This window comes from Caretta caretta, chromosome 8, assembly GCF_965140235.1.
Source record: "Caretta caretta isolate rCarCar2 chromosome 8, rCarCar1.hap1, whole genome shotgun sequence".
NCBI classification, from domain to species: domain Eukaryota; kingdom Metazoa; phylum Chordata; order Testudines; family Cheloniidae; genus Caretta; species Caretta caretta.
This window is the reverse complement of record NC_134213.1, coordinates 36,264,825-36,278,831: the sequence shown is the minus strand read 5'-3', so window position 1 is coordinate 36,278,831 and position 14,007 is coordinate 36,264,825. Positions and strand designations below refer to the sequence as shown.

The 14,007-nt window shown below is 48.0% G+C and overlaps 1 protein-coding gene across 5 annotated transcripts in view; it reads right to left on the bottom strand.

The window, feature by feature from the left end:
- The window catches only part of PSD2 (pleckstrin and Sec7 domain containing 2), a 172,434-nt gene that overhangs the window by 39,605 nt on the left and 118,822 nt on the right, over positions 1-14,007 (bottom strand). For 3 of the 5 annotated variants that reach the window (XM_075131390.1, XM_075131389.1, XM_075131392.1), the window contains 3 exons: positions 12,672-12,752; positions 11,838-11,950; positions 3,485-3,545 (listed from right to left, as the gene is read on the bottom strand). In XM_075131390.1, coding sequence (XP_074987491.1) covers positions 3,485-3,545; positions 11,838-11,950; positions 12,672-12,752 — 255 coding nt within the window. The remainder of the gene's footprint in view (positions 1-3,484; positions 3,546-11,837; positions 11,951-12,671; positions 12,753-14,007) is intronic. The other 2 variants (XM_075131391.1, XM_048861118.2) reach the window with 1 other exon arrangement.

The window sequence follows — 14,007 nt, the reverse complement described above, 5'->3', positions numbered from 1 at the left end:
TCAACATGTCAGCTGCCCTTGTGCTGCTAGGGGCCAAGGGCTAAGCAGGATCTTGCCCGTTATTTTTGACCTGTGTCCTGTGCCCCTGCTTAAATATCCTCCTGCCTAGCTTATCTGTTTCATGGCAGTCTCAAGCCCTGTGGTATGTTAGTTGCTCCTCAGGCCCTTCTCCTGCCCTCTGCTGCAGGATGCACCTCCATCCCAGAAAGGGGTGCAACCAGAATTTTCCTAAGGTAGGGGCCCTTTCCCTTCCTCTTTCCCTTCCCTGCCCTGCCCCCATCCCCATGCTCTCTCCCCCACACTCCCCCCAGCCCCATACTCTTCCCCTGATGTTACTCTGCACCCAGCTCTGAGCTCTCCCTGCTGCACACCCAGCCCCGTGCTCTCTCCCCCACACTCCCCACTGCCCTCAGCCACATACACTCCCCCTCTCTCCAGCTCTGCACACCCCTCACTCCAGCGGCTCAACACTGAGTCCTGAGCTTTTCCCCTCACACCGCCCTGCAGCCAGCTCCAAGCTGTCCCCTAGCACCCAGCCCTGCGCTCTTCCCCCCGACCTTATTCTGCACCCAGCTCTGAGCTCTCCCTGCCCCACACCCAGGCGCAAGCTCCTCCACAGTGATGCAGTCAGGCTGAAAAGCACCATCCCCACCAGGGGCCAGGCAGTTCTGGGAGCCCCAGCCCCCATCCTCCTTCTGCATCTCCGCTTCCCGAGGAAGCACCAAAAGGATCCAGTCCTCCCACCTTCCTGCAGACTGGGGGTGTCTGGAGCTCCTTTCTCCACTTCTCCCTGGGGGCTAGGGATGTCTGGGGCCCCTGGGTGCCAGAAAGGCTGCAAGAATGGGGTGTCCTACCCAGGCAAACGGGGTCACAGCCCCACTCAAATTTAATCCACGCCCCCCATGGCACCCTGAAGCCAAGACAGCCTTAAGCCTCTCTCTCAACCTTATGCTGGTCTGCGATTGAAGCTGAAAATCCATTGGGCTGCTAGCTCAGTCTAGACTTCTCTGGCCTCACTCCGTCTGCAGAGCATTATTTCCTTGTCCTCCCAGCTTGAGGAGCAGGAAGAAACCTCCTCTCAGCACACGGGTGGAGCTGGCCACAGAGGAGACTCTGTCAGAATTGCAACCAAATCTGATCTGGCCCTAAAAACGCACAAACTCAAACTAATAATCATCCCACAAGCAGCGTGTGCGTGAAGGAGGGAGTGGCGGGTGCAGCAGAACAGCGACCGTCAGAGCGGGCTGCTCGGTCCGTGGCCTGTTAGACCCTATGGATGCCATCGGGGGTAGCGCTCACTCCTCTCCCCCCAGACCCAGCGGCAGAGGGTGGCTGTGATGCAGCCGTCAATGAGCATTTGCAGCCAGATGGTTCATTCTAGGGGCGGCGCTGGTACAAACGCCTGGTCCCCACCACCGCACGCTGAGAACGTGGGTGTGAGAACTCACCACTCAGCTGGAAGGCCAGAGCACCAGGCTGAATACTGCACTCCAGGCGAGCCCGGCCTGCTCCTGGTAACGCCTTGGTCACACCCCTCACCCCCAGCACCTGCATTGTCTGCTGAGACACACCGCACTGCACCCACAAGCTCTGCAAGGGGGGCGGCTCATCTCCCAGCTGGATTCGCCCCACTGAGGAGGGGCTCACATGGGAGCAGGACATGGGGGCTTGCTTGCAGAAAGCTAATTAAAGATCTAAGGGCCAGGCTGCGCACTGTGGGCACAAAGTTGCCTCTCTTTGGGGGTGCCTTCGGAGGCACAATCCCTTTCCTGGCATGCTTTGCTATTACTGGGGGCTAGTATGTGGGAGGAGCTGGCTCATGGCCACACCTCTCTGGCCCCCTGCCTGGCCCCTTGGCATGGCTGCCATCCATGGGGCTGCACAGGGGTGAAGCTGTGCTTGGCCTTTGCCAGGCTGTGAATATGGGGTGTGCAGGCTCTCTGGGCTCACTCTAGGGATGAGGGCAATCTTCCCCTCAGCGAACACCAGATTAAAACACATGGGTAGGGTGACCAGATGTCCTGATTTTATACAGATAGTCCTGATATTCAGGGCTTTGTCTTATATCGGCGCCTATTGTCCTGCAGCCAGTGTGCCGATTTCTCAGACTTGCTATCCGGTCCCCCTACCCATGGATGTAGGAAGGTGGGGAATCCTGACCCATGGTGGGAGGGGACAGGGCCAGTGACAGCCAAGTGAGCAATTGGCAATGTGGTTCTAACTGTAACAGTTGTGCAGAGCACAGACCTGCGTGTGAACAGCCCCTACAGGATGCCCAGAGATCCATGCATGTCAAGGGGAATCCAGGGCCTAGGAGGCTGAACTCCTTGCCTCCTCCTAGGAGAGGTGAATGAGGACTGATTTGAGACTCACTGTCCATAGGCATTTCCTCATGCTGTGCCCCTGTGCGACATACAGGCTTGGGGTCAGCTCAGCAATGCCATGGGGATAGCCGCTACGGGGCAGACTAACAATGCTGACAACACCCTATGTCCGAGGATCGTGCTCCTGCTGGAGTCAGAGGTAACAGGACCATCCCCTTCATGGGGTAGGATTGGGATCCCAGTCGTTTTTCCGTACATTTCCTGGACTCTCTGTTTTCATATGCTACTCCCCTACAGTCAGTTAGGTTTCCCCTCTCATACATGGCCTGGCTGTGAAGATGTTCATTTCTGACCTGATCTCTCCTCCCAGCAGCCAGGAGCAGGCTCACCAACCTGTGATGAACATGTCCCCCATGTGCAGCGCTAGGAATCCTTTGCCACCCGGTGAAATCGCCTTAAATACCCTCTTGCCGTTGTCAGACCAGCCTTGCCTCCAGTCAGCGGTCCCCTATACCCCGCTATCCCGCTGCCGTACGCTTTGCCGTAGGAGGTGACCCAATGCATCTCATAGTGCTCAGTGCATGGTGCTGTGTGACATGAGCTGGGAGTGGTTCTCAGTCCAGGTCCAAACGAGCAGGGATCAGACTCATGCACGGAGGGAACTCTGCTGACGTCACTAGAGAACCAGCTGGGGTGAATTTAGCCTCAGGTGCCTCCATCGTAACAACCATCCCCCAATCAATGGCAATCTCAGTCACCCCCAGGAGCGAATGGTCAAGGGGAGCTGATATACCTCTCCCCCCGGCTCCAGAGGGTCCTTCCCCAGCAGGGTAGACTGGGAACAAAGGTGCACTGCCACTATCTGGGCTGGACCTGTACTATACACAAAGGGACAGATCCTAGCCCCATTGAAGCCAATGGGAGATTTGCCATTAACTTAAGTGGGGCTTGACACAAACAGAGGCTCTGTCTCCAGGGCTATCTTTCAGGCACCACTGGGCATTCACCTGGCCTGGTCTCGAGAGTCCCACCTTGGAAATGCCAGAGCGCTCTCTTCTGCCCCACCCTGCTTCTCCAGGTGCTCCGGCAGCATGGCCCACAGAATGGTAAAGACTTGGGAAGGAAGGAAAGAAGGAAGGAGGCCTAGATAAGCTCTACTTACATGGCCATGAAGATCTGTGTTTAGCAGCATCAGGGCACAGGTCAGTGTATGAATCCCATCTGAAACACACAACAAATGCAAACAGCTCTCAGCGCTCTCCAGACCATTGTCCTCAGAGCACCTTGACCCCTCTGTTGTCTCAGCTCCCCCAGTGCAAAGGAGAGACAAACTGTGGCTTTTTGTGAAAGTTTTTGTGCTGTCGGATTTAACAGTAAACTCAGCAGTGCTGCTGGGTCCAGTGGGAGGGTATATAGTGGGCCTGTTACATAAGAATATAAGAATGGCCATACTGGGTCAGACCAAAGGTCTATCTAGCCCAGTATCCTGTCTTATGACAGCGGCCAATGCCAGGTGCCGCAGAGGGAATGAACAGAACAGGTATCATCAAGTGATCCATCCCCTGTCGGACATTCCCAGCTTCTGGCAAAACCCAAGGCTAGGGACACCATCCCTGCCCATCCTGGTTAATAGCCATGGATGGATCTATTCTCCATGAACTTATCTAGTTTTTTTTTAACTCTGTTATGTTTTTGGCCATCACAAAATCCTCTGGCAAGGAGTTCCACAGGTTGACTCCAGGTGAAGAAATACTTCCTTTTGTTTGTTTTAAACCTGCTGCCTATTAATTTCATTTGGTGACCCCCTAGTTCTTGTGTTATGAGAAGGAGCAAATAACACTTCCCTATTTGCTTTCTCCACATCAGACATAATTTTATAGACCTCTATCATATCCCCCTTATTCATCTCTTTTCCAAGCTGACAAGTAACAATCTTATTAATCTCTCCTCATACAGAAGTTGCTCCATACCCCTAATCATTTTTGTTGCCCTTTTCTGAACCTTTTCCAATTCCAATATATCTTTTTTTCAGATGGAGCAACCACATCTGCATGCAGTATTCAAGATATGGGCGTACCATAGATTTATATAGAGGCAATATGATATTTTTTGTCTTATTATCTATCCCTTTCTTAATGATTCCCAATATTCTGTTCGCTTTTTTAACTGCGGCTGCATTGGGTGGATGTTTTCAGAGAACTATCCACAATTATTCCAAGATCTCCCTCTTGAGTGGTAACAGCTAATTTAGACCACATCATTTTATATGTATAGTTGGGATTATGTTTTCTAATGTGCATTACTTTGCATTTATCAACATTGAATTTCATCTGCCATTTTGTTGCCCAGTCACCCAGTTTTGTGAGATCCCTTTGTAGCTCTTCATAGTCTGCTTGGGACTTAACTATCTTGAGTAGTTTTGTATCATCTGCAAATTTTGCCACCTCACTGTTTATCCCTTTTTCCAGATCATTTATGAATATGTTGAACAGCACTCGTCCTAGTACAGACACTATTTACCTCACTGCATTCTGAAAACTGACCATTTATTCCTACCCTTTGTTTCCTATCTTTTAACTAAAAAGAAAAGGAGTACTTGTGGCACCTTAGAGACTAACCAATTTATTTGAGCATAAGCTTTCGTGAGCTACAGCTCACTTCATCGGATGCATTAGCTCATGAAAGCTTATGCTCAAATAAATTGGTTAGTCTCTAAGGTGCCAAAAGTACTCCTTTTCTTTTTGCGAATACAGACTAACACGGCTGCTACTCTGAAACCTATCTTTTAACTAGTTACCAATCCATGAGAGGACCTTCCTTTTTATCTCATGACAGCTTACTTTGCATAAGAGCCTTTGGTGAGGGACCTTGACAAAGACTTTCTAAAAATCTAAGTACACTATATCCACTGGATCCCCCACACTCAAAGAATTCTAGTAGATTGGTGAGGCATGATTTCCCTTTACAAAAACCATGTTGACTCTTCCCCAACAAATTATGTTCATCTATGTGTCTGACAATTCTGTTCTTTACTATAGTTTCAACCAGTTTGCCTGGTACTAAGGTCAGACTTACAGGCCTGTAATTGCCAGGATCACCTCTGGAGCCCTTTTTAAAAATTGGCATCACATTAGCTATCCTCCAGTCATCTGGTAAAGAATCTGATTTAAATGATAGCTTACATACCACAGTTAGTAGTTCTGCAATTTCACATTTGAGTTCCTTCAGAATTCTTGGGTGAATGCCATCTGGTCCTGGTGACTTATTACTGTTTAATTTATCAATTTGTTCCAAAACCTCCTCTAATGACACCTCAATCTTGGACAGTTCCTCAGATTTGTCACCTAAAAAGAATGGCTCAGGCTTGGGAATCTCCCTCACATCCTTAGCCATGAAGACATTGCTCCACAATGGCCTTATTGTCCTTGAGTGCTCCTTTAGCATTTTGATCATCCAGTGGCTTCCAGGATCATCCAGTGGCTTCCTGCTTCTGATGTACATTTTTTTGCTATTACTTTTGGAGTTTTTGGCTAGCTGTTCTTCAAATTCCTTTTTGGCCTTCCTAATTATATTTTTACACTTCACTTGCCAAAGTTTATGCTCCTTTCTATTTTCCTCACTAGGATTTAACTTCCACTTTTTAAAGGATGCCTTTTTGTCTCTCACTGCTTCTTTTACTTTGTTTTTTAGCCACAGTGGCACTTTTTTGGTTCTCTTACTGTAAGCAGTGTCAGGATGAGCTCCACCCTGACATCTGGTGGTGAGTTGTGGAAAAGAACTTCAGGGGCTGATCTCATTTGCATAGGCACACCCACCCCGCCTAGAATGAGGCCATAGCTGCCCAAATGGTCACTTTGGCTGCTGTGGGATCCCCAGTGTCTCTGTTATTGGGGTAGGAAGAATAAATCGTTATTCCCCTGATTATGGGAACTGTGCTTGGAACTGTACTTGGCCTTTTGTTATGATGGAGGGGCTCACCATCAACTAAGTAGCACTCACTAGGTAAGGGTCATGGGTTCCAAAACTCTGTGAATTGAGAGAGGCTGGGGGCAAGTATTAATACTTAGTGGCATAGGCCCCTGGGTGTGGGCCTTGCTTGCTAATTGCACTGCCTCCTCTCTCCACTGTGGAATATCAGAGCTAATTTTGATTTCATTAGATATCTAGTTACAGGCTGCTGAGCTCCCTTTGGGCTAATAGTGTACCAGCCCTGAGACTCCCCTACTACAAGCTGAATTCACTAAAGAGCTGAACTGACTAAGAGCTGAAATCACTGAGCGTTGTGTTAAGTAGTGGAGAAGCCTGAAGATACATTGTGGAGCAGTTTACGGGATGGCTGGAGTGCCTTGTGGACAGGCTGGTGGAGCAGTTCATAGGACGGCGGGAGCTGCTGGTGGGACACAGAGCAGTTTGTGGACCAGCTGGTGGAGCAGTTCATGGGATGGCGGGAGCTGCCGGTGGGCCGCAGAGAGGAGCTGAGCGAAGCAGTTTGTGGGGCGGCTGGCGGAGCGGAGTGGAGCGAAGGCCTATGGAGCTGTGGGGCGGTCAGCTTCAGATCATGTAAGGTGCCTCTTACCTCCACCCCCATCTCCACCCAGGTCGGGAGGTAAAGCTCTGTAGATAAACTTTTGAACTCTGCGGCTGCCCTGACCAGGGACAGAGACTTTTGGGTCATTGGACTTTTGGGACTTTGGGTGATTTGGGGTTGCTGGACTCAAGAACCAAAGGGAAAAGGGCATGCCCCAATTTGCTTGGGGTGGGTTTTTTGCTCATGGGTTGTATTATGAATCCTGTTGGTGGTGTTTCCCCAACATAATGCCACATTGTTTCTCTCTGTTATTAAAAGGCTTTTTGCTACACTCAGACTATGTGCTTGCCTCTTGGAGGCCCCCAGTGGGGGTGGTATATATTTGTCCCAGGTCACTGGGTGGGGGCTTGAGCCGGTTTGCATTATGTTATTGGAATGGATCCCCTAGATATTGAACCCGGCCCTTGTTGCTGCCAACTCTGACTGGCAGAAGGGTTACATTACTATGTTTTTTAATTTGGGATATACATTTAAGCTGAGCCTCTATTATGGTGTCTTTAAAAAGTTTCCATGTAGCTTGCAGGGATTTCACTTTTGGCACTGTATCTTTGAATTTCTGTTTAACTAACTTCCTCATTTTTGTGTAGTCTCCCTTTCTGAAATTAAATGCTACCATGTTGGGCTGCTGTGGTGTTTTTCCTGCCACAGGGATGTTAAATTTAATTATATTATGGTCACTATTATTATCAGCTGTATTCACCTCTTGGACTAGATCCTGTGCTCCACTTAGGACAAAATCAAGAATTGCCTCTCCTTTTGTAGGTTTCAGGACTAGCTGCTCCAAGAAGCAGTCACGAAACTTTATCTCTAAAGTGAATGATTTCAGTGGTCACAGCATAAAGGCCAGCTTGCTAATGTTATCTGGCTCTAGGGTCAGGTAACCCTTCTATAACAGCACTGTAATACCCCCCAGGATCACTGTCTCTCTCATTTTTTATATATCCTAATGTTTGATCGCTTTTCGGATCCTCACTGCATATTGGGCAGAAGTCATCGCTAAGCTGGTCACAGCGATGTCCAGGAGTTTCTCCTGAGTGTTAAATTAGTACCCGGATGTGGGTCTGAATGATTCAGAATCTTTCTTCCAGTCTGGATGACTCTGCATTTGTCAGCTTTGAATTTCTGTGGCCACATGGCTGCTCATTCACCTTCCGTGGGTAGGCCCCTCAGAAGTCCCTCTTCAGGTTTGACTAACCTCAATAATTTGGTGCCAGCTGCTATTTTTGCTGCCTCATTGCTCACCCCTGTTTCCAGGTCATTAATAAGTATATTATGGGACACCAGTCCTGGTATAGAGCCACGTGGGACCCCAGTGCTAACTTCTTCCAGTGTGAAAATGGACCATTTATTCCTGCTCTCTGTTTTCTGTCCCTTGGATTGTTTCCAAACATGACCATTAACCCTGTGGCTTCACTTCATTAGTGACCTCTTCAGAGGGACTTTGTCACAGGCTTTTTGAAAGTTGAAATAAATGATATCCTCCCATTCTTCCTTACTCCCTATTTTGTCAGAACAAACAAAGAGTTTGAGCAGAATATGAGCCAGTCACAATGTTCTTTTGCAGAAGCCAAGCTGGCTTGGCCCATCAACCATGACCCTCTCGGTGTTTGTAATTGTCGTTACTGTTTGTACCTGCTCTGGGATTCCTTCGCTGGCCCTGCGTATTCTTTTTACAGATAGGTGCTGTCCCTCCGGCCCCCTTTGGAGAGTCGCTGCTTCAAAAGAGATTGTGTACTTCTGTCATCAGCATCTTCTCCAGACCCTTCTGAATGCCTAGATTGGTACCATCTGGGCCCAGGGACCTGTTGCTGTTGCCTCCAAGAACACAAATTTCTTGTCTACGTGACACTTGTCAGAGAAAATCTTGCTGTGAAAATCTGTTTTATCTTCAAGAACACAACTCTTAGGGGCCAGGTTACCTCTGATCCAGCACCAACTTATTTGCTGTTTTGAAATATGTACAATAATGTGTCTCATGATCATCCATGGAAGGGACATTAAACTCCAAATTCTTTACAACAGCAATTGGCATTAATTGAACAGTCATACCTTATGGGATAGTTTGGGGTCCAGTTATGAATTCCATGCAGTTTTAGGAACAATACTGGTACTTGTAACAGTCATTGTGAATGTGATCATCCATCCGGTAGCAGGAAGCTGGCAGCTATGTCTGCAGACTGTGTGACAGGGCTATCAAGGTCCATTAACATTCACTAACTCTGCCCTGGTAGAACAATGAGGTTGCTACCAACAGAACCATTGACTTTTGATGACTCTGCCCCAGCAATTCCTAGGGGTTTGGAGCATGGAAAATCTCCAGCGGAAGTATAGAAACAAACAAACAAAAGTGTCACAGACTGCTTTGAAAAATGACATGCTCTGTAAGGAAATGGAGCCATTCCACCACTCAAACAGAACCTCCCTGGGGAAGTGGGGCTTTGCCTTCATCCAAGGACACGATCCCAACCCCAAGGACTCAGTAGCGGTGAGGATTCAAGAGTGGGGTTGTGTTAAAGATGTTTGTTGATTTGCCTAGATTGGTAAATGTCCTGTGCTCTCTAAGGGCTTGTTTACACTGGAAATTAATCCAAACTAACTAAAGATGTGAATTTAAAGTGGATTAGTTAAACCGCATTAAACCCCTGTGTGAGCACTTGCATTCAGCATTAAAGTGGCCTTAATTTGGTTTAGCTTAATCTGAATTCGGATTAATTTTCCTGACCGTCCCTTTGTAGACAAGTCCTAAGAGTAAAGTGTGCATGTTTAAGAAGTTCCTTGCACAGCCACATGTCCCTGAAGAATAAAATTATAAACCAGACATCCCACGGGGCAGCGGCAGGAGGGAAGCGCTGCATGGGAGCATGCATAAGCAACTGGAGAGCCTTGGGAGGTTCAGCACTGATCTAGAGGTCTCGATAGTAGGACTCTGGAGTCTCCCATCCCAAGGAAGGAGTTCAGACATGCAGTCTGCACCCTGGGAGTGTGCCTAGAGGAGAAAGCAGAGACCATGCCTGGCCTCTACACAGACCTAGCAGGCTGGAAGCAGCTGGGATCCAAAGGTTGGGTGACGGGTGGCTGGTGACCATCCACAAGGGGTAGACTCAGCCAGGACCATGACCTTACACAAATTGATTATAACTCACTGCACAGCATAGCTTTGTCATCATGTAACTGTAATCTTGTCTTGAGCTGGTGTTTGCCCTTCTAGGCAGCTGACTGCATTCCACTGACTGTACAGTTCACCCCATGTTTCACTTTCAGCCATCTCACAAATGTCCGAAAACCGCTCATCTTTTGCAAGCTCAATTTGGCAAGGAGCTATCCCAAATTGGAGACTGGATTTGCCAGCATTTTAGTTAGCAAACGTACAATTAATGTAAGAATGTTCTCCCTTTGGATTGCCAAAGTTAGTCAGGAATTGCAGATGAACTTGAGCTGTTTCTAATAATGTTATTATCGTATTGTTAAAGGGACACGATGGTCAATTTAGGCCCAGCATTTAGAGTCTGCCAGTCTTACTCACATTGACTCACACAAGCAGATTTGAAAGCACTATGTGAAGTTGAAAGGATTTGGCCCTTAGATTTTATAAAAATACGGCTTTGCAAAATCTTTTTATCAACAGAAATATTTCTGTGCAATCAAACAAGTGAAACCACTAGCCGGTTAGTTTGCGTTTAAACATTCCCTTACAGGGATTGCAACCAAGAATCCTACATGGTGAAATGCTGGCTATTCTCCCACCACCCAAAGCCTGCTCCACCTCCATTCCTGCCATCGACCTGTAACTTCACTTGAGGAGATCTCTTTTTCTGACCCCTGTGCTCCTCTCAGCAGAAGACACTAGTGCTCAGCACAAATGAGAAGCTGTCAAACGCATGTTTGCAGGACTGCGCTATAATGGGCTGTCCAGACTTCGGCTTGCAAAGTACGCCCAGGCATTTCATTGTGCACTCCCTTTGATCTTGTAGGCATCACCCACACACCTTCTGTTTTCTCACATCTTCGTACAGGGAATTGCCTGAATAAATATTTCAAATGAAACAATATCCCCCTCCCCCAACTGTGTTTTTATAGGGTTTGTTGAAACAAAGAATACAGATCATGGGAGCAGCAGTCATAGGAGGTTGCTCAAATTAAAAGCTTAGCTGTTTTCTCTACAAAATGGGACAACAAATATACTGACAAGACCATTGCACATGAAGTTGTATCATGGTAAGGAAATCACCATTGCCAGTAATCTAGATGTGGATTCTCAAACATTTTCCCTAGTGTGGATGACATCCCAATGCAGAGATTCTCCTATGGGCCTCTCCCTTTCCATCTGCAACCACGTGAACCACCTCCTCTCCCCCACATGATCATGCCACTGATTTGTAGCATCTGCCACAATGTCTGCCACGGGGAAGTCTTAGGATAATGTATCTGTGGATTTTAGTGGCCCTTAGTGAGATAAGCCTGTTGGGTCAGACTCTATATGAAGGTTCCATTTCTAAATCGTTTATAAAAGGTTAATAAATATCTAATAGAGGTTTTAATAACCAGAGACTGCTGTAGGGGCCCACAGGTTGCTTGTAAGCATGGCTTAGAACCATCTTGTTCTGCTGTGTTTATAACCACCTACACCACAGATTACTCCTGCATGTCACATCCATTAATCAATTATTAGCTATGGACTATTTATAGATGTTCCCCTCCCTGAAGTGCGACCCTGCTTTGTCCTTCAGGAAGGAGTTGCTCACACTGTCTGAGTCAGCACTAGCCAGCTCTTTGCAGATTACCAGCAAGTGGCCTCCAGGTTACCAGCAGACCCTAGGCTGCGCTTTAGGATCTCTGCTCTTGGTTGTATAGCAGACCAGCTGGTGCACACGCATAGTCAGCACTGTCAGGGAGGGTGAGGTGTCTGAGAGGAGGCGGGGAGGTACCTTCCGACGTGCTCTCTTCTGGGTTGCACTGGCAGTATCTCCGGGAGAAGTGGATAAGCACGCGCTCCCGTTCCTGAGTCTCTCCCATCAGAGGGAACGCTTTCAAGAACGTTCTGCAAATAGAAAAGGACATTTCAGCTTACAGGTCTCAATGGAAATCCACAGCCCAGGGCCTCACCTGAGCTGTGCGGGGAGCAAAGGGGCAACAGCCTTTCTGCAAGGTTATGGAGCAGCTGGGGAGCTGCTCTGTGTACTCTAGCTCAACCCCCTGGCCTGTGTGCTTCTGTGTGACCTCACTTGGAGAAGGGCAAATTCTTGCCTGCCCTGCCCGCGATGGCCTGTTCCCACTAATATCCTGCATGCTGGGCTCTGTGCCAGCTCAGCTCCCTAAATCCAGCCCTGTCTCTTGCACAGGAGAATGGTGCCAGCTGGGGTTGTACAGCTGGGGCTGGGTTTGCCTCACAGTCAACTGGGCGTTACTTTAATTTGGTGTTTTCCACAGAGAGATGGGTCCTAACTAGAACCTCAGGCCCAAACCCCTTCAAGCTCTGGCCAACTGAGACTCGTGCAGCTCAGACCCCGTTTCCAGTGGGAGCATATTGTGCCGATCATTAGATCACAGTCAATATTTAACCACAGCTGGGATTCCTGTTACACCAACACATCTGTCAGCCTCCAGCTGTCATTATACACACAGTCAGTCGTCAAACCTTAAGCTCATAAGCGGGGCTGCACTAAATGGCAAATAATGATACTACATGGCAAATTGGAAACACTGGGCTTCTAGATCAATTCGTCATGGGGTAGGTCTTTAATGAAAACAGAGAGGCTCACCTGAGTGCTTTGTCCAGGGTGAGCCCAGTGAAGTCAAAGAAACTGAGATATTCTTCTGCTACCAACTTGCTAAATTCATTGCTGTAATTAAAGAGGGAGCAATCAGCTGACCCATAGGGGAAGAACACTCTCTTTATAACAGGAATCACACAGTCTCTTCTCCTGGCCAACCCAACTTCCAGCAGGTACTTGCAGAGATTCTAAAATCCCCCGCCTTTAATCCTTGGGGGAGATTTTCACAGGCACAAAGGGCAATTCAGTGACCCTCAATGGGTGTTTCATGAGAGTTGAGCACCTAGCAGCCTTTTGTGCCTGTGAAAATGGAGTTTGAGGCCTAACTCCACCAGTTGCCTTTAAAAATCTGCCCCTTTATTGCCTGTGTTGTGAACCCTGGTTGCCTACACAGAGACAAAACAGTCAATGGTGAGCATTGAATCTAGGGCCCCCAGCACAAGTTCTTGCCATTTGAGCGGAAGGAGTCATTCAGCTATAGGTAGTACAGTAAGAAGCAGGGTCTTTGCTGGGTCCAGCCACTAGAGGGAGACATAGACAATGATTTAGACAAAGCAAGTGGATTAGACTTGTTGAACTGTTTTGATGATGTCATAGTGATGGAGTAACTCTCCCTAATACACAGCGGGGACCAGCTCACTGAAACACTTATTACGTGTCAGGGATGGAAGGAAATGGTGGGCAGGGAGCAGGGAAAGACAACAAGGCCCCCCCCTTTGGGGATGGAGTGTGTGAGAAGAGAGGCCGGGGGAGGGGAAGAGTGAGGAGGGGGCTGAAGGAGAACATGGGTTTTGGAATGGTCCTCTCGCCCGAGGTGGCATCTCAGCTGCACCTCTGGCCCTGGCCATCTATAACACTACTTGGAGATCATAGGAATTTTCACCTGCAACGATTCTCTAGGCCATGTTTTAATCTTTATGGAGAAGGTAAGTTCATAGATTTATAGATCTGAAGGCCAGAAGGGACCATAAAATTGACCTTCTGTAAAACACAGGCCAGAGAATTTCATCTAGTTACTCCTGTACTGAACCCAATCTCTTGTGTCTATCATTATTTGTATTATTTACTATCTGTATGACCATAATGCCTAGGAACCCTAGTCATCACAGACCAGAACCCCACTGTGCTGGCGCTGTCCAGTCAGAACAAAAAGACAGTCCTTACTCCAAAGAGTGTCCAGTCTAAGTATAAGACAGGAAACAAGAGATGGATAAAGATGGGCCCATGGGGGCATACAAGGAAACAATGAGACAATGTTGGTCTGCATGAGGGCAAGGCATCTCTTCCAGAAAAGCATCCAGTCTGGCTCTGAAGGTGTCAAGAG